Genomic DNA, 21,143 nt, shown 5'->3' with positions numbered 1-21,143 from the left:
TAAAAAAAAAATATCGAAGTGGAAGTTTGCCCCCTTTTATAGACGTGTCACACAGGCTCAATGCTGTAAATGTGCTAAAGGTGAATCTATTACTTGAGCAAGCATTGTTTTACATTTTATATCACTTTGAAAGTTTTTTCTTGTCAAAAAACCATATTGACCATGACTCATGTCATGACCATGTTGAAAAGCAATAAAAAGGGAACACTTACAAGGGGGGCGAATACGTTCCTTAGTATTTACATTCTTAGCAATACAGCAAAGCAATTTAAGATATTTTTCTCAATTTCGTAGCGTTTTCATCACCTGTGTCAACCTGGAGTGGGAAACTTACCGACCCAAAAGCAGGAGGGGAATGACAGTTTCCTACCAGCTGATATGAAAGAACAGAACGATCACCTGATTGTGTCCAACACCTTAGATCTGGCACTGAGCGAGCTACAGACTATAAAATAACTTTCTCTGCTTTTTTAAAACATTCCTTGAAATCCAAAGTCTTGTCTATTTTAACTGCATCACACTGATTATGGAAACTAAACTTGTCAAGAAAAAGTATCACTGCAAGAGAAAATAGCTATTGAGGTTTTACCTTTCAATGTCCCTGAATGAAACTGATTTGCTGATAGTAAAACCTCAAAGCTATATATGTCATCTCTCCTTTCCCTTACAGACTTAAAATAGAAATTCCAGTTTCTAAGACAGGAAATGAATGCATTTGTACAAAGTATAGTCCAATGCCTCTGTGGGTCTGGTGAGTTGAGGGCCTCGGTTTATTGTGGTGCATCCAGACCCCTGATTGGATTGGAATCTGGGAGGTTTGCCGGCTGTGTCAACACTTTGGCTATTTGTTGTGCTACATTCCTGAGAAGGTTTTCAGTGTATGAGCGATAAGGGCATTATTAATTTTTTGATAGTAAAGACGGTCATCTTACTTTCTAAATTAAACGCATACAGTGTTCACAGGCAATATGCAAATTGCTGATAATAAATCTTTGTGTGTGACAATTAGTTGTGGGGTTCCACAAGGTTCAGTTTTGGGGTCTATACACGTTATTTTATACATCAGTCACATATGAGATGAAAGATAGTGTTGTTGATGCTAAAATTCTTTATATTAGAGGAGATAAATTAGCAGGCAGCATCATAAATGAAATGCTTCGGTGTCCCGCTTTGACTATTCTGTGCTGTTCACTTACTGTTTAGAGCAACAAATCCTGTAAATTCTATGTATTCACAATAGTCTAAGTGTTAAGGTTTATCAGTATGTCCAAACTTCTTTAATGGATTGGTATATTTGAGTGATGTAAACCTGGAACCTATGAGGATAACTTAAGGGTTAACTTATGGAAGGGATAACTTATGGAATGAAAGTCTGAATATCCATCCATCCATTATCTATACACCGCTTAATCCTCATTAGGGTCGCGGGGGGGGCTGGAGCCTATCCCAGCTGACTCGGGCGAAGGCAGGGGACACCCTAGACAGGTCGCCAGTCCGTCGCAGGGCCACATACAGAGACAAACAAGCACTCTCACATTCACACCTACGGGCAATTTAGAATAATCAATTAACCTCAGCATATTTTTGGACTGTGGGAGGAAGCCGGAGTACCCGGAGAAAACCCACGCATGCACAGGGAGAACATGCAAACTCCATGCAGAAAGATCCCGGGAAAGCCGGGACGCGAACCAGGGACCTTCTCGCTGCAAGGCGAAAGTGCTAACCACTACGCCACTGTGCAGCCCAAGTCTGAATATATATAATGAAATTCTGAACATTATATATATTCAGACTTTCATTCCATATATTCAGACCTTTTTTCCTATGGAGCCCCAGAAGGGACATGGAGGAAAAAAAAAACAGGAATCTTATTGGACGTTTGCTCTTCAGATTAGCTTTGCTGTGATTAGCTATCTACCTTCATCATAGTCACAGGCAGCAGCGGCTATGTTTGAGAAGACAGGAAATTGTCAGAGATGTTTTGATTCTTAACCCTGAACATGTTAGCATTAGCTTAGCTACTTAGCTTTCATTACATAGCAGCTTTCATTATATATATTCAGACTTTCATTCCATATATTCAGACTTCCATTATATATATTCAGGCTTTCATTCCATATATTCAGAATTCTAGATCGTATATATATATAATTTCCTAAACAGCACCCCATATATATATATTAGTGCTGTGAAACGATTAAAATTTTTTATCAGATTAATCACATGGTTGCTGTGGATTCATTTCGATTATTACGATTAAATATTCATTTTTAATCTATATTAATCACTAATCACGTTTCATTTTGCATGAGGAAACAAATTCAAGAAAGAAGGGAATATATATGCACTTAACATGTTTATTAAACACCTGTGCTTCGGTGAAAAAAAACTCTTTCCTGCAGAGTGTTTATATTACTGTAAGTTGGTCGACTGTTCCGTCTTTGGGGTTTTTTTGTATTCAAAAAGACGACCCAACATGCTGTTTAGTGCAGGGGTATTCAACTAAAATTCAAAGAGGTCCAGTCAGAGAAAATGCATTAAAGCAAAGGTCCAGAATATCTTAATGTCTAACTTGAATTAGTGTGACATATGTTGATGTAACCTGGTAGTTTTATCAGTGTCTGCATGTAATCAATAACTGACCGTCAAATCAAATAAATTCAGTACAGTTCAGAAACATTTTGACAGCATTTATTAATAAATAAATATCAATACATTTAAACAGTTGAACACTTTTAAATTTTTTTCTGTCTTATATTACTCCCCTTATACCCCTGCTGCTTAATGGGAGAACTGAGCTGCCAGTATTCTGAATCGTGGTCTGAAAGGTGTCAGGGTAGTTTTCAAACATGTTTGGAGCTCATTGGTGAGTCTGGAACCATATTTAGTTTGGATTATATTCATAGCTGAGAAGCTGGCTTACAGCTGTATGTTGAGCCGAACATAGTCAACATGTGCAGGGCGACTTTCCGTGTCGATTTGTTTATTATTCCGCCAAGGAACAGTTAATTTGTACAATTAATTGACAAAAAAGTGTTCTATAGTGGTTTTACACAACCAGTAGCTACAAAAACATTCTTTGTCCCTGAAAAGGAAAGGTTTTTTTTCTTTGTATTATATCATATGCCATTCAGATGAAACTTATGTCCGTCATGAGCTCACTAGACTTTTATATTATTACAATTTAACCCTATGAATCCCAAAATTTGCTGAAAGATTTCAAGCAATGTTTTATTTAAAAAACAGGCAAAATTCCACCATTTATCAGAACAAGAGACTGTAAAAACAGAAGTAAGTTCCATCAGAAAAATGTAAATAAATTTTGTAATATTTGATGAAAAGTAATTTATTTTGCATGTCTCATTTAAGAATTTGGCAACAAATAAATAGTTTGAACTAAATAAATTCTGTAAAAAAAAAATAAAATTCTGGGATCCTTGTTGACTCAGCAGTGACCAACATTCATGTGACAAAAATGCAGCAACTATTTGCCTGAGCCACTGTGTGTGTTTTACACCAAACAAATAGGTGGAAATAGAAGACACGTAGGGAAATAAACTGAAAATGTAAGCAGTAAAATATCTCTATCATGTAGAATCACTATTGTTTTACTTGTAATTAACCCTCCTGTTGTCCTCATTTATGGGCATCAAAAAATTGTGTTTCCTTGTCTAAAAAAAATCCAAAAATTCAGGAAACCCCCTGGTAGAAAATGGACATCTCAAGGAGCGAATGAATAATACGGGTCGCCGTCTTCAACAGCTCCTCATTGAAAAGGAGCAGTTCTTCAAGTGGGCAGAGGCCAGCAAGGTCAGAACCTGCAAACTAAAGGACCTGCTGATTGACCAGAGCAGGCAGATAAGGCAGCTGCAAGAAAAGCTGGGGCCTGAGAGCCACAACAGCACCCAGCAAGACCAGGCCTCCTCAGAGACACCAGCTCCCACCATGACATGAGCCAACGTGGTCAAAGGTCTGGGTAAGGCCAAACAACCAGTCATCCTGAGAGAGGACCAGGCCTCTTCAGAGACACCAGCTCCAACCATGACATCGGCCAATGTCGTTAAGGCTGAAGAAGAGGTCTAACAACCGGTCATCCAGAGCGAAGACCAGGCCTCTTCCCAGACCCAGACTACAACCATGAATTGGGCCGATGTCATGGAAGCAGAGGATGAGGTCAGGGAGCAGCTTCGGCTCAGAGAAGCTGAGGTTCTCCAACTCAAGCGGGAGAACGAGGGCCTCTTAGCAATGCTGCAGGAAGCTCAAAACACGAAGAAATGGGGGCCCTGAAAAACCAAGTGATATTCTTGGAGAACAAGAATAAAAGTGCAGGAAGAAAACAACAAACTGCAGGAGGACAAACAATCAGTGATAGAAAAGACTAAAGAACTGGAGGGTAAGATCTGGCTGATTGAGCACAACAACATCTCTCACATAGAGCTCAATAGCGAGATGAAGGAAAATATTAAAACACTCCAGACAGAAAAGACAGAGCTTGAAGGCCATTATAATCGCAGATTCCTTCAGATCAAGAATCTGGAGAAACTGCTTTTCCAAGAATCTCGCAGAAGTCAAGAGATGGTGAAGAGCGTTGAGCTCATGGAAAAGCAGATCGCCATCAGAGACCAGGAACTCCATCGAATCACTGGCATCAATGACAGCCTCTCAGCAGCGCTCTTCAAAACAAAGGAGCTGCTGCTGGAAGCCGGCAATGAAATCGAAGAGAAAGAACAGACCTGGAAGACTGAGCATCAATGTTTAGAGCAGCTCAGGAATGATGTTGCTCTGAAAGAACAAGAAAATCAGGAACTGCTTAGGAAACAAACAGAGACAGACGACCTGCAGGAAAGAATCAGACGATTGGAACAAAACAATCAGGAACTGCAGGAACTTTGGATCCAAAAGAAAAACAAAAAGACTCTCTTTAAGTTTTTCAGGAGGACCAAAGGTAGAAAGAATAACAAAAAACAGACTGAAGAGGTGATCGAGGAGAGAGAAGAACAACAGGAGCAGGAGAAGAAGGCGAAGATTAAGAAGATGAGCTTCTGGAGTTGGTTCAAGAGCGACAGGAAGGTGGAGGAGGCTGCTGGTAGTTCAGCGTAGCCTCCTCTTTCCTCCATCTCCTCACCCCCTCTACCTTCTTCCTCTTCACCTCTTCAACGTCTCTCACCCTCATCCTCTCTGTTTCTTCCCTTTCTTTCCATCTTTTCTTTTCCCTAACCCCCCCGCCCCTACTCCCCTACCACTACTACCTATCCACTTACTATCAGTCCGGCCAATTATGGCTCCAATATTTGGAACTTTTTTGATTATTGGTATTGTCTATTGACTAATTAGTTTAAAAGACATTAACCTTACTGGGCAAAAAAAATGGCAGGTTTCCGGTTATCACATGTTGATAATACATAGTGCTTCATGTTTATATGTACAATTTCTAAAATGGTAATCCTTATTAATGATTATTTGCTATTAGTTGCATTATCTGTGCTTCTGATAGTCCAGTTATGAGTGGCCGGTATGTGCTATCACACATACTGTTAGCAAATAGCTTCTCATGATGTTCGTTCAACATAGTAGTTATTGAGTTTCTCAATTACCAAAAAAATATATATATGTTGTCGACATCAGCCCTAAAAAACCTATATTGGTTAGTCCCTATTTCTATCACCCCCACTACCCCCACACTCTTTCTATTCCCACTTTCCTTCACCCCCCTAAAAAAACAAAAAATAAACTAAAAATAAAACAAAAAAAATCATATAATATTTCTGTATATGTGTGTATCAGATCTGAAGACTTCATGTCTCATTTCAGAGTTTTCAGGTTTTTGAAGATTCTGAAAATGAGCTGAGTTTGAATTATTTTCAGATGGTGCTGCTTCTAAATATTCCAAGGATTATTTTCAGAGGAGACTATCTTAAATAATCAAGTTTTAGTTTGAAGAGGAATTTCTGACAGTTCATTGTTTTTATGAGTCTTCACAAATAATCAGAATTTTTACTTTTAATAATGTTGGATTTATTTTGGAGTGTTTTATGCTGTGATTAGTCCTGCTGTTTTATTCTGGAAAATATGAGTATTCTGTACTTTTATAATATCCTGTGCAATATTATTCTGTATACATATGAGGAGGATTTATGCTACATAGGTATTTTTCTGCTTAAATAAAATCTGTGCAATATAGATAATAATTTGTGCAATATTAATACTTATGTCAACATTTCCATTTGTGAAAGAATCTGTTTAATACCACTGGCATGTGCAATAATGTTCTATAATCAGTACTTATGTATATCTTGTATTGTTGAGTTTTTTTTTTAAATTTCTGTATTAGTTTTTCCTCCAAGACTGTTCATTCCTCAATTTGTGTATTCAGAAATCACAGCAACATAAAATCAGGTTATTTAATATAGTGTTAACCGTTCCTGCTCAGCTGCCCGACTGTGGTCAGAAAGCACAGGGGAGGTCGGTTCTCCAGGGCCGAAGTTACCTTAGTTCACTTCGGGGTTAACCCCCTTCACTTCACCAGCGGTTATGGAAGGCAAAACACAGGAGCCCAGCCTTGTCTGAGAATGCTGCAGCCTTTAATTGTAAACTGACTGTGGAATACCGTACAGTTGCACTAACACAGAAGCTACACTTCTTAACTCTTCTTCTCTTAACCCTTTAAGACCCACCATTGTGCAAGTCCGCCTGGACATATTTTTACATTTTTACATGTTGTAGTGCCATTTTTTGGAGTGTTTTTATTTGCTTTACATCAAAATAACCCTGATATCCCAAATTTTAATAATATGTATTGACTTATGTCTTAACTACTACAATAAATTGCTTAAAAGTGCAATAAACCTTAAAAAAATGAAAATCGTTTTTGTTTTTTTCACATATATTTCTAAATACAGAAATTGCATAGCTGTATCCCTCAAATTTGTAAATGTAAAAAAGTTGCACAATATCCTTTGGAACCACAGGAAATTTTTTTGGAGTCTGTAAATAATTTGCTTTTTGAGATATGATCAATTTTGTAACCTGTAAAAAAAAAAACGAAAATAAACAAAACTGCAAAATTTGCAAAGAGACAACATCAACATCAAAACAAATTATTTACAATAGTGCAATCAAATTTCTGTGTGCCAGATACTTATGAACACATATTTTATGTACAAAACCATGGTCAGACCATAAAAAGTGCATTTGAAAATAAAAGAAAATCGTTTTTACTGAGTTGAATCAGAAACAGTATTTTGATGGTCTCCTGGTCCAAGTACTTGGACAGGTCTGATGGAGAAGGGCTGTCCATTACTTTCTTTACTTTTCTCCAACTCAAAACAAACAACTTCTCATGAATACAGACTTACATATCACTGGAATGATCAATTCCTTCGATAAGATCGGCTTCATCCGCGCTGGTGGCAGAATCCGGGCCAGACGAGTGGCTGGACTCTTCATCCAACGCTGTAGTTTGCTGGAGAGCTTCGCGCCAGATGTAAAATAGTTTGGCACGACCAGGTTTTCGCAGCTCCTCAACTAATGTGTGGAAGTGTGTCAAAGGTTTGTGTGGTGGGTCCGTGTACGGATCTGGTAATTGGATTTTCCGTTCTGAAACGGGTATTGAAAAACAAAAAACGAGTGGTTATTGATTTTCGTTTTAAAATACAAAAATTAAAATTGAAATACAAGGCGTTTTTCCTTTTCATGATCAAAAAGGGGTATACGATTTTTTTTTTAAAAAATGCTTTGATTTTCGTTTTATATTTAGAATAACAAGAAAGTAAAATCAGTAAGAGACAGAAACGAAAAAAGGTCCGTTTTTTTCCATTTTCTGGGACCGGAAGTGGTCATCAGCAAGTGTGGAGCCAAACAGAGTACGGTGCATAGACTGTACATACATTTTTTTTCGTGAGTTGTCATGGTCATGGTATAGAGCGTTAAAGTTTTGCGAATCCAGGGGGCGGGACTACTTGATTGACAGTCCGGTCTGGAATGAGTGACAGGTCCTATGGAGGAGGCAGCAGAGACTCTGTTCTCCTCGTTTGGATTAATTCTGATATAATAACTGTTGGTTTATTTATCGGTGCAGCAGCAGAACCTTTTCCACAGACAGTTTTCCTGCCCGTTGGCTTGTTTTAACCAGTTTTCTACCTTCGGCTGATTCTACCAGCAGACACAGAAAGGACTCTGATAGTTCGGTAAGTAAATGTTTATTTTCGTATCGGTGCCGCTTTTAATGCACTTTATATGCAGCTTTAGTGTCAGATGTAATGTGTGTCATGCACTCCAGATGTTGGTAGAGTTTGTTTCAGTGTGTGTTGACCAGAGAAGAAAGTTAGCATAGTAAATATTAGCTTTAATGTTAGCAATGCTAACCGAGCTAGCTGCTCAGTCGTATAGCCTGATTAAAGCTAACGTAGCATCAAGCTAATGTGTTGAGTTTCATGTAAACAGTTGAAGTGTGTTGTGTTCCTGTAATGTGCTTCATTAAGTTCATAAAACTGTGGCTGGTTGACATTAATGTAACATTCAGGAAACTTAAATGTGATTAAAACAGTAACATTAATGTTCTAGTTGTCAGTAATCAGCTTTAATATGACACTAAAACAGACTAATAGTTTTAAATTACATCAGTTTCATTAATTTGTTGAAAATTGTCTCATTTGTTGTTGTGATGTTGCTGCTGATTCATTAAAAGCAGATGATCCATGTTGAAGATACGTTTAGTTCTAGTATCAGAAGTACAAGAAGAAAAATGGAAGTTTAGTTCTGCTACATCAAAGATTTCAGGATTAAAATAACTAAATGAGTCTTTATACCTCAAACTTTATTTTTACAATAAAGAAATAATGAAATAATCACAGATAATAAAAATATAAATAGCAGAGAAAACCTGAGAGAATAATTTCCTGAAAAGTCTGTGAAGGAAAAGCAGCTTTTTATCCTGAAAGATCAGAATCAGCTCCAACATCTGCATCTGACAGCATCAAGTCAACCAGAAAGAAAAGAAAAAAGGAAATGACTTCTTTCTGATCACATCTGTTCCGCTGCTCACAGTCTGCTGCTGCTCACATTCTTCACATTTATAGTCCACTTTTAAAAGTTCAGCAGACAGGTCCTCTGCTTTGGAGTGTGACGATGTCGTCGGCGGTGGGGAGAGTGAAGTTTCTGTTTCACCCACAGCATGCTTTAGGGCAGCCAGGTCGGACTTGATGTTTGAAATACTGACCGACAGCTCAGATTTAACTGTCTGTAGTTCTGTTTTGATGGGTATTAAACTTTCTTTCAAAGTCAACAGGAGCTGGGTCTTTAAAATAACCGCCGTCTCGTTACAGAGTGAAAGCAGCAGTTCCTCCTTAAGGTCAGAGATTGCAGCATCTGAGGGCCTCTTCAAAAGAAGACGTAGTTGATGAAGGCATTCTGGAGCAGGACCAGAAAGACCACAACCAAGCAGCCTTGAGATCTTAGGCAGCGTCTCTCTCGGGTGGGTGTCAACGGTGTTCACGGTCAGGTCTGTGGTAATCCCGTCAAAAAACAAAACAGAAAAAAAATCTAGATTATAAATCAACATGTAACCAAAGCACTCTGTGTATAACTATACTATGTATAGGATGTAGTTCAGAAAATGTCAAAATATAGTATACTTTTCAAGAATAACATAGTATGGCCTGTAGTTCATAGTATAGCATGTCGGCAAAAAAACTCAACTGATTATTATGTGGTTCAAAAAGTGCAAAATGATAGGATGTTGCCTAAAATTGTCATGTATGATATGTGGTTCAAAAAATGTCATAGTGCAGTATATTGTCAAAATAGTATGTTTTTCAAGAAAACATCAGAGTATATGTCATCTAAAAAATGCCATAGAATAATATTTCATTGCACAAGTAAAAGTATAGTAATTTTTAAAACTGTTCAAATTCTTGAATGTTGCTTAAAAACAAAAAAAACTAAAACAAAAAAAAACGTCATAGTAATATGTCAATTTAAAAAGCCTATAGTATAGAGTGTCGCCCAACAAACGTCATAGTATAGCATGTCGCTCAAACAACGTCATAGTTTACCATGTCGTCCAAAGAATATCATAGTATAGCATGTCGCTCTTAAAACATAGTATAACATGTCGCTCTAAAAACGTCCTAGTACAGCATGTCGCTCAAAAAACGTCATAGTATAGCATGTCGCCCAAAAAACGTCATAGTATAGCATGTCGTCCAAAAAACGTCATAGTATAGCATGTCACTCTTGAAACGTCACAGTATAGCATGTTGCTCTAAAAACGTCATAGCGTAGCATGTCGCTCTAAAAACATCATCGTATAACATGTCACTCTTAAAAATGTCATAGTATAGCCTTTGGTCCCTAAAACGTCCAAGTATAGCATGTCGTCCAAAGAACATCATAGTATAGCATGTCGCTCTTACAATGTCATAGTATAGCATGTCGCTCCTAAAACGTCATAGTATAGCATGTCGCTCTTACAACGTCATAGTATAGCATGTCGCTCCTAAAACGTCATAGTATAGCATGTTGCTCAAAAAACGTCATAGTATAGCATGTCACCCAAAAAACATCATGGTATAGCATGTGGCTCAAAAAACGTCACAGTATAGCATGTCGCTCTAAAAACGTCATAGCATAGCATGTCGCTCTTAAACCGTCATACTATAGCATGTCGATCTAAAAACGTCATTGTATAGCATGTCGCTCTTAAAACGTCATAGTATAGCATGTCCCTCTAAAAACGTCATAGTATAGCATGTCGCTCAAAAAACGTCATAGTATAGCATGTGGCTCAAAAAACGTCACAGTATAGCATGTCGCTCTAAAAACGTCATAGCATAGCATGTCGCTCTTAAACCGTCATACTATAGCATGTCGATCTAAAAACGTCATTGTATAGCATGTCGCTCTTAAAACGTCATAGTATAACATGTCGCTCTGAAAACGTCATAGTATAGCATGTCCCTCTAAAAACGTCATAGTATAGCATGTCGCTCAAAAAACGTCCTAGTATAGCATGCCACTCTAAAAACGTCATAGTATAGCCTTTGCTCTAAAAATGTCACAGTATAACATGTCGTCCAAAAAACATCATAGTAGAGCATGTCAGAGTATAGCCTTTGGTCTAAAAACGTCAGAGTGTAGCATGTCGCTCTGAAAATGTCATAGTTTAGCCTTAAGTCCACAAAACATTATGTCCTGGCTTTCTGAAGTAGGTGAGGAGCAACACAAAAACAGTCCAAACGCTGATTTCCAGACGGTTAGACGAGTATTTATTTTAAAGAGTAAGTTTACAACAGCACAACATGTGAGGGGGTTAAAAGCAAATGGGTGTTAGTAAAATAAGAAGAAATAAACAGAACTAAAAGTGAACTTCACGTTGACACTGATGGACATTCCAACCATGAACAAAGTAAAAGATAATCAATAGGAAAAACAACTCTTCCTGTTCACATCTTAAAACCCAAAAACACACCGCAGTGGCATCCTAAACTAAAACTACCAATGGGTTCCCTGTTTTCCTTTCTGAACAATTCAAAGGTCCCTCTCTATCTCCCCACACAGCCACCAACCACTGGAACACATCTCCAAAGTTCTGCTGGGCCAGCTCAACTTCCCCTCAGAAGAAGTGCTGCCACCTGCCAGATGAAGGAGCCTTTTGAGAGGCAGCTGGCATCGTGATTGGACTGTACTTTGGTCTGTTCCAATCCAGCTTCAGCTCCAGAGACGGCAGGCGGGACAAGTCAACGGAGGCCAGGTGGACGGAGGCATGCAGCTGAGTCGAAAAAAAATGTGATTTTTAACATGTTGTAAAAACGTGTCATATGATGAAATAATGTAAAGGAGGCTGTGAAAAACACTCCAGAGAGATTTTCTTTGAAAAAAAAAATCATCATGAATTTTGGCGCAAAAAAACGCCATAGTATATACTATGTTGAAAAATTTGATTTTTCAACATGTTGTGAAAACATGCCGTATGATGAAATAATGTAAAGCAGGCTGTGAAAAACACTCCAGAAAGGTTTTCTTTGAAAAAAAAATCATCATGAATTGTGGCGCAAAAAAACGCCATAGTATACTATGTTGAAAAACAAATGCGATTTTTCAACATGTGGTAAAAACGTGCCATATGATGAAATAATATAAATTAGGCCGTGAAAACACTGCAGAAAGGTTTTCTTTGAAAAAAATATCATGAATTTTGGCGCAAAAAAACGCCTTACTATACTATGTCGAAAAATGTAATTTTTCAACATGTCGAAAAATGTCACTTTTCAACATGTTGTGAAAACATGCCGTATGATGAAATAATGTAAAGGAGGCCATGAAAAACACTTCAGAAAGGTTTTCTTTGAAAAAAAAACATGAATTTTGGTGCAAAAAAACGCCACAGTATACTGTCGAAAAATGTCATTTTTCAACATGTTGTGAAAACATGCCATATGATGAAATAATGTAAAGGAGGCCGTGAAAAACACTCCAGAAAGGTTTGCTTTGAAAAAAAAATCATCATGAATTTTGGCACAAAAAAACGCCATAGTATACTATGTCGAAAAATGTCACTTTTCAACATATTCTGAAAACATGCCATATGATGAAATAATGTAAAGCAGGCTGTGAAAAACACTTCAGAAAGGTTTTCTTTGAAAAAAAAAATCATGAATTTTGGCGCAAAAAAAAACTCCATAGTATACTATGTCGAAAAATGTCGTTTTTCAACATGTTGTGAAAACATGCCATATGATGAAATAATGTAAAAGAGGCCGTGAAACACACTCCAGAAAGGTTTTCTTTGAAAAAAAATCAACATGAATTTTGGCGCAAAAAAAAAACGCCATAGTATACTATGTCGAAAAAAAATGCGATTTTTCAAGATATTGTAAAAACGTGCCATATGATGAAATAATGTAAAGGAGACCATGAAAAACACTATGGTAAGGTTCCCGTTGACAAAAAAATTATCATGAATTTTGGCGCAAAAAAACGCCATAGTATACTATGTCGAAAAAAAAATGCGATTTTTCAACATGTTGTAAAAACGTGCCATATGATGAAATAATGTCAAGGAGGCCGTGAAAAACACTCCAGAAAGGTTTTCTTTGAAAAAAAATCATCATGAATTTTGGCGCAAAAAAACGCCATAGTATATACTATGTCGAAAAATGTCATTTTTCAACACTAAATCTTATTGAAAAATATGTTTTACTGAAGTCCACCTCTTTCAGCCATCTCTACCCCTCATTAGATACCACTCTAAGGTACATTATACAAAAAAAATCCAGTAGATGTCAGTGTTTTGAAATAGCATGCAGAGCAAGTTAGTCTGCTCACAGGAAGTTAGCACGAGCAAAATCACTCCTCGCATCAGGACTCTGTTTGCTGTGATTTTCAAAGGTGAAGTAATACTTTTGACATATTATGGTGCCTAAGGAGTTGCTGAACACAAATGTGTCATTTGAAATGTAAAAAAAAAAAGATTTAAAAGGGTAAAATAATTTTTCTCAACCGTTTGGTAGAGGTCAATATTTTAAAAATTGGTGGGTCTCTTCATTAAAAAAAACCATTGATTGTTGTTATTAGTGCCCCAAAGAGATAAGAAATACAAAGAAATAATTTTTCATTGCCTTTTTCTTGGTGAGGATGTTTAAGGGTTAACTTAACATCTGTAAACAAAACAAAAACGTATCAACAAAGTTTTCTGTTAGAGTTTGTGTTCTTGTAAGTTTAAATCCAAGATTTTAAATACTTTCATTTACTGCAAATTAATATTGACTCCAAATGTCACACTAATAATCATTATCAGCCTTAAAAACCCACAAAACACCCCTCTATACTCGACCACACTTAGTACAGTCCGGTTCCCCCTTCTATAAATCTGCTTGGAATCTTCCACTTCCTGTTTGTCAAAGTGGCCTTCTACCTGGACAGGTTTTGTTGGAGCTCATGCAACAAGCATTTTGGGTAACTGCACTTTAATATAAATGGATGATACTGAATTAGAGTCTGTTTTAATGAGACTGAGTTAAGATGTGTAGCTCTGTCATTAAATAGTAAATTATTTCCCAGAATTCACAGAGAAAGGTCTGAAATGTTTGCTAGGTTAGTGTCCCACATGTTCTCTGGCTCAGCTAAAGCTAACTCTCTCCAACTTCTGGATCTCTTGAGTTGCTTGTTGTTAAAATATCTTGCTAGAGGTGCTGAAGCTCAGAAAGTCTGAGATGTTTGTTCAGAATGAGCTCATTCTCAAGTCTTATCTGAACTGTCCTCTTTTGTTTGAACTTGCCCTAAACTTAGGAGTTAATGACAGAGCAGCACATTCAGGCTCAGTCTCATTTATGTAGCGATTAAACTTCAGTGTCATTCATTGATGTTAAAGTGCAGTTTTTCAAATGTTGGTTGCACATGCTCCCGACCAAACCAGTCCAGGTGGAAGACGATGTGAAGAGAAAGCTCCAGAGGATGAATATCACACATTTACGTTGGAAATAAATGTCCTTTAATTAGACATTGTCATGCAAAAGTTGGATTTCCCTTTAATGATGTTCAAATCTTTGTTGAGTGTTTTGTTGATGTTGGCTTCTAAATGTTTTTTGACACTCGGCCCCAAAGATTAAAACCTTTTCCGGCGCACAAGCTGCAACAATTCACACATTATCAACTATCTTTCTGACTAAACTAAGATAAAAAGTGAAAAACTGCCTGATTCCTGCATCATGAATGTAAATCTTTTTGGTTTTTATGATGGTAAACTGAATATATTTGGGTTTGACATTTTATAAACCAAAACAAGAAATGAATTACTGCAGAAAACAATCAACAGATTAATGGACAAAGAAAATGTGTTTTCCAACATATATGGCTGAATTACTCCAACATTACAAGATACATACAATTTAAATTTAGTTTTATTTATATAACGCCAATTACAGGTCAAATTGTCTCAAGACGCTTTATTTTTATATTTTTTTTTGTCATATTTAAAATATGACAAAGTAAGAAATTTAAACCTCTTGACTAATCCAATTTATTATTTGGTTTTTAAGAGACAAATCGACAACTAAAATAAGTTTCTCCACAAAAACTAATAAATATGAGGTCGAATAGAAGGAACAGTTTTAAATACTGCATTCCCACGATGACAAGAATAAAGTTTGTCAACAAAAAGTAAATCTGCTGGTGGATTCCATTAAAGTCCTAATAAATGATAATAAAGTGTGATACTAAAGATTTGTGGTGCTAAAAATCTCCAAGTAAAGATATCAAGTTGAGCATTTGGATGGAGGTTGATAAAAGTTGACCTCCCTTCATTTCTCTGGAACCGACTCCATGGATTTTATGGATGGTGGTTAAAGCCCTGCTCTTCTAGTGGTCTTCCTTCTAGTCGCTGTGAAAAGTCAGTCCATCCTGGCCGACTTCAACACCTCTTCATGACAGCTTGTTCTGCCTCCGACCTCGTGGAAACTCCAGAAACTCGGGAAAACCCATGGAGACTCGAAGAACTCGTGGAGACTCGAAAAACTCGTCGGGCGGGGGAAGGTGTGGTGGGTGGTGGTGGGCGGTGGGGGAGTAGAGGGGGGAGGCCACCACCCACCTCCCCGCCTACTCTCCGCCCTGACTCCACCCAGACTCCGCCTAGGCCCAGCCCATGTGGTCACTTCAGGAACTACGATGCCAAAGGGACGACGAATTTATTTCTTTTCATCTGATCTGTAGCTCAGTGAGTTAAGGATTTGCCTATGGAGCTGCAGGTCGCTGGTTCAAGACCAGACACTTCTTAAGTTTTATCAAAATCCTGACAAAGACAAAGAAAGAAAAGTGCCAGTGGTGGGACTTGAACCTGCGACCTTCCACTTTGTAGTCTATCCTCTTAACCCCCTGAGCTACTTGCTCAGATACTAATTCTTCTTTTTTTTGCGCATTTATCATCTATTTTTTGTCTCTTTCGGTTTTTTTTTTTAACACGAGTCTCGACTCGACCGTTTTTCTCAGGAGGTTGGACTTCAGCCTTTGTGCTGGAGGGTTGAACCCTCAGTTCCAAGACTTTCCAAAGCCTCCACACCTCCCCAGTCCTCAGGACCTGAGCTTTCACACAGTCTGAGGGCTGAAATTTTCTAAGTCCCACAGTAGATCTGTTAGTTTGAACCTTCAGACAGTCCAAGGACTGAAATCCTCTAAGTTCCTGAGTAGTTCTCTGTTAGTTTGAACCTTCAGACAGTCCAAGGACTGAAATCCTCTAAGTTCCTGAGTAGTTCTCTGTTAGTTTGAACCTTCAGACAGTCTGAGGACTGAAATCTTAAAAGTTTCTCAGTACTTCTCTGTTAGTTTGAACCTTCAGACAGTCTGAGGACTGAAATTATCAAAGTTTCTCAGTACTTCTCTGTTAGTTTGAACTTTCTGGTTAACAGAAGCCTTAAAACTTGTGACCATGAGTCTTCATTTCACATTTAGACCATCCATCTGAGTTCTTCTCAGACCTTCACCTGTGGGTTTTTTAGAAATCCTGAACAAACTTTGATTCTCTTCACTGAACAGTAAAGTTTGTGGAGATCAAAAGGTAACATTAGTTTGATCAATGCCTTCAACTACTAGTAGACTTTATCTGGAAAGCAGTTTTCTGAAATGAGTTCTTAGTAATTCTGTCCACAATCAAACCAAGAACATAGAAAGAGGAAATGTTTGAAGAAACAACTTGATGTTTTCGTTTCAGACTAGAAAACGCTTTTAGACCTTTATCTGTTTTTGCTCTTTTTGATCGTTTTGTCTCTTCTGTTTAATTTGATCTTCTAAAGTCTAACTGGTGTCTTTTCAAATGTTTTTTCTTTAGTTTGCTTCTTCTTAAACATTTAGTTTTGCTCTTTTCTCACCTTTTATTCTTTTCTAATGTCTGATTTGATTTTGAAATGTTTTGTCTTTTTAATGTTTAATTGTTTTTTCAAATGTTTTATCGGCTTGTTTGAATTTTTTTCTTTCCCAATATTTAATTTTTTGATTAAATCTTTAAGGTTTTTCTTTTTAAATGTTTTACCACCTTTTAATGTTTAATTTTCTTTTTAAATGCTTCATTGTATTTTCTGTTTAATTCCTATTTGAAGTTTTATTGTCTTTAAGATGTAATTTTCTAATTAAACATTTAACTTTTTAATTGAATGTTTTGTCTTTTTAAAGGTTTAATAATCTAATTAAATGTTTTGTATTTTTTAAATGTTTAATATTCTTATTTAATTGTATTTTTTAAATGTTTAATCTTCTTGTTTAATTGTAATTTTTAAATGTGTAATTATGAAAAATATTTTATCTGTAATTTTGAATATTTGTATTTTAAACATTTTGTTTAATTTCATAATGACATGTATTGTATGTTGTTGAATTATCTAATGCAATATTTTGTCTGTTTAATATAGTTAAACATTAAATACAATTCCACTATATTAAACAGACAAAACATTGCATTAGATAATTCAACAAGATACATCATTATGAAATTAAACAAAATTTTTAAAATACAAATATTCAAAATTACAGATAAAATATTTTCCATAATTACATTTAAAAATTACAATTAAACAAGAAGAATATTAAACATTTAAAAAATACAATTAAACAAGAAAAATATTAAACATTTAAAAAATACTTTTCAATAGTTGTAGGCAATAGTTTCAATTGTATTACATTTTTTTTCCCTTTGATTTAATTGCTTTTTGTTATGTAGTTTATTTCTTTAATCTTTTTTCTGTCAAGATTTTAACCCCAACCTTAAAAATGAAATAAACCCTTAAATCACAATGAAAATACTTCTGTTGTCACAATCATGAGTTAGTCAATTATTCAGTTTATCAATTCAACTTTATTTATTTAGCATCTTTTACACAGATGACAAAACTAAACAAGCAAAGAGAAAAAAACTATGCTAAAACTATGATTAAAACTCAAAAACATTTAAAAAAAAAAAAAAAAAAAAAAGATTTAACATGATTTAACATATGTTGTGTCCAGGGGATGGAGGGAGTTTATTGAAGTCTTCTTGGGCTCACATGGTAAATCACTTAAAATATAAACTTGATATTCAGTCTAAGGAAACTGCAGAGCGACAGAAGAATCAACAATATCTCCTGTTTTCTCCTTTAATGAGTCGACTTCTTGTGCTTTCAGACCAAAGAACTACAGACTCTTCACAACCTGCTCAAACTCTTGGTACAGGACCTCACCACACGGGTCAAGAAGGTTTCTGTCTCATTTCTACTCTGAAGCTCACCTTCTCCTGCTCAAACTGCTGACAAATGTTTCTGCTGCTGTAAAGTCTGGTCTCCAGAACTTCCTAAAACTCTCAAAGTCTCTTCTGCTGCAGGTTGCTATGTAGAACTGTTGCAGAAAACCTCATTAAACCACATGGAGGGGCCTCAAGATAGTCGTCCAAATGAAACCATACAAAAACCAAGCTAGTACAACCCAAACACTAAAGTCTCCTGCAGCCTACCAGAGAACCTCTGAGAACAGAGAATCAGGACAGGAACTCTTACCTTCTGGACAACCAACGTTGGTTCTCAAACAAGAATACAGACTCACTACAGCCAAGATAAAGACACAACTCAGCTGTACCAAATCCACTAATCACTGCACACATTAGCACCATGTGCTAACTGTGGCTAAAGAACCACATTTACCAAGACAACTATCCAGTACAAAGCCCTAAAACACAAGAAACACATTAAAGATGATTTTACTGCTGAAAGCTGCAAGCCAACGCCTAAAGAACAAGCTAAAGCAATGGAGCCAAACCCGGTTCAGTGGTGAAGAGAAACAGAGGAAATGTTTGCAGCCAAATAAAGCAGGAAGACACTGAGCTGCTCAGGTGTTCCTGATAACACCAAGCAGCCACCTGGACAGCCAATAGGAACACAGCTTACTGGAAGTCCAGAGGGCTGGGTTACTGAAGTAAATTTAGTTTAAAGTTGAAGCAGAAAGTTAACAAAGAAAGTTGAAAACCACCTTCTGATACCTGAAATCTCTGAGTTTTCAGACAAAGAACACCTGAACATGTCAAACTGGCATCATAGTAGAACCATCATTGTAAAAACGTCATAGTATGGTGTGTTGCTCAAAAAACATTACGACCCGGCTGTCTAGGGTTGCTGAGGAGCAACACAAAAACAGGACAAACGCTGGTTTCCAGGGGGTTAGGAGGATATTTATTTGAAAGAGTACATTTACAACAACACAACATGTGAGCAGAAAAATCGCAAAGTCTCTCTTTAGTTCAGCTGAAAATATTAGTTTTTGTCTTTTTTATTGACCAAACTTTTCAGGAAGTAGATGAATAATTAAAGCTCTCATGTAGAAGTCCAACTTATTTTGAATCCTTGTGGACAGTTTAATCTTAGAGTTTGTACAGCTGTTGAGTTTTTAAAGTCACATGGATTGTTTTGACATTTAATAACCGAGTCCTGAAATAAAATTACACGTGGATTTCTGTCATTTAGTCTGGAATAAACAAATAACAGCAGCATAAATCTCAAACGTAATTATGAGGAGTCTGGATTGAGGTTTCTCACTTGATAATGATCAAAACATGAAATTTAGGTTGGTTTAAAGGAATATTCCACCTTAAATCTTTGAATGTTGACCTAAAAGGTTGGTTTCAGGAAGTATTCCACCTACAAGGTCCTCAAACATCCACCTTAAAGGAACATTCCACCAAAAATCCTTGGACATGCACCTAAAATGTTGCTTTAACCAAGTATTCCATCCAAAATCCTCAAAGAGACCTGAGGGGCTGGTTAAAAGGAATATTCCACCTAAAACCCCAAATATAGACCTGAAAGGGTGGTTTAGAAAAAATCCTTCAGTGTAGACCAAAAAAGTTAGTATGGAGGAATATTCCACCTGAAATGTAGACCTGAGAAGTTGGTTTGGAAGAATATACCGTCCTAAACATCCTTAAATGTAGACTGAAAGATGGTTTGAAAGAAAATTCCACCTAAAATCCTCCAATGTAGACCTAAAAGGTGAGTTTAATGGTATATTCCAACTAAAATTCACTACTGTAGACCTTGGAGGTTGGTCTGATGGTATATTCCACCCAACATCCTTGAACATAAACTTAAAAAGTTCATTCAAAGGAATATTTCACCTAAAATCTTTCAATGTAGACCAAAAAATCTTGGTGTAAACGAGTATTCCACCTTAAATGTAGACCTAAAGGATGGTTTGGAGTAATATTCTACTTTAAAATCTTCCAATGTTGACCTAAAAGGTTGATCTGATGGTATATTCTACCCAACATCCTGGAACATGTACCTAAAAGGTTGGTTTAATGGTATATTCCCAGAAACCCTTGAACATCGGGCTTAATGGTATATTCCACCCAAAATACTTGTACATATACCAAGAAGTCAGTGTAAAGGAAATGTAGACCTAAAAGGATTGTTTAAAGGAATATTTAAACTGTCGTTTTCATTATTTAATAATCTGTTGTCAGTCAGAACCCTGGCAAACTTATTTTCATCAGTTTTAGTAGAAGAAATAAAGGAGCTCTTGGTTTTTCCTGGCGTTAGTGAGTCAAAAGCTGCTGTTTCAACACAGACACATTCACATGCATCCACAAACCTCTCAGCACTCAAACACCCACAGACAGGAGGCCGGCTGGACCGAGGCTCAGCGGCGTCCTCAGACCCACGAGTCGGGGAGTCGCTGAACTTGTTGGTCCGGTTTGAAGGCCTCTGTGTGGTCCAGTAGAAGTCCACGTAGTCTGTGTTGGCTTTGAACCGCAGTGACTGGCCTCCATCAGGTGGACCAGCTCGTCCTCGTAGGACTCCTCCTGTAGCCTTGAGGGGACCTCAGGAATATTCAGTAGCTGTTGGAGTTCTTCCTGTCAGGCTCGTGGTAGAACGGCTCTGAAGAATCTTGTACTTGTCTTATCTGGAACAATCTAACAGCCTAAACTGTTAACAGCGGTGTAAAGAAGCAAACACAGGCATAGATTAGGACTCAAACTAGATTTATTTTAGAAAACAAATCAGCTTAGAGGCATTTATTCACACATGTGGCTGAATAGGAGGCCGTCCAATCAGATTTGAGGTCTTCACTCTGTAGGTTGTTTGTTTGGTGAGACTTTTGGACCTCCATCAGGTGACGTGGATGTTTGATGGTCTTCC

General features: G+C 37.0%; 1 protein-coding gene across 3 annotated transcripts in view; it reads left to right on the top strand.

The window, feature by feature from the left end:
• LOC111586735 (sodium- and chloride-dependent GABA transporter 2-like) overlaps positions 1-20,878 on the top strand; it is a 34,884-nt gene extending 14,006 nt beyond the window's left edge. Inside the window, exons 14-15 of one of the 3 annotated variants that reach the window (XR_008602223.1) lie at positions 3,695-9,472; positions 11,557-17,134. Coding sequence is in view for 2 of the 3 variants with exons in the window: in XM_035942139.2 (XP_035798032.2) it covers positions 295-456 (162 nt within the window). In the remaining variant the exon portion in view is untranslated. Of the gene's footprint in view, positions 1-294; positions 9,473-11,556; positions 17,135-18,141 lie in introns of those variants that run through there. The other 2 variants (XM_055012014.1, XM_035942139.2) reach the window with 2 other exon arrangements.
• The last annotated feature ends 265 nt before the right edge of the window (positions 20,879-21,143 follow it).

Source organism: Amphiprion ocellaris, chromosome 7, assembly GCF_022539595.1.
Source record: "Amphiprion ocellaris isolate individual 3 ecotype Okinawa chromosome 7, ASM2253959v1, whole genome shotgun sequence".
Lineage (NCBI taxonomy): Eukaryota > Metazoa > Chordata > Actinopteri > Pomacentridae > Amphiprion > Amphiprion ocellaris.
The sequence above is the reverse complement of the archived record's forward strand: the minus strand, read 5'-3'. Positions and strand labels throughout refer to the sequence as shown.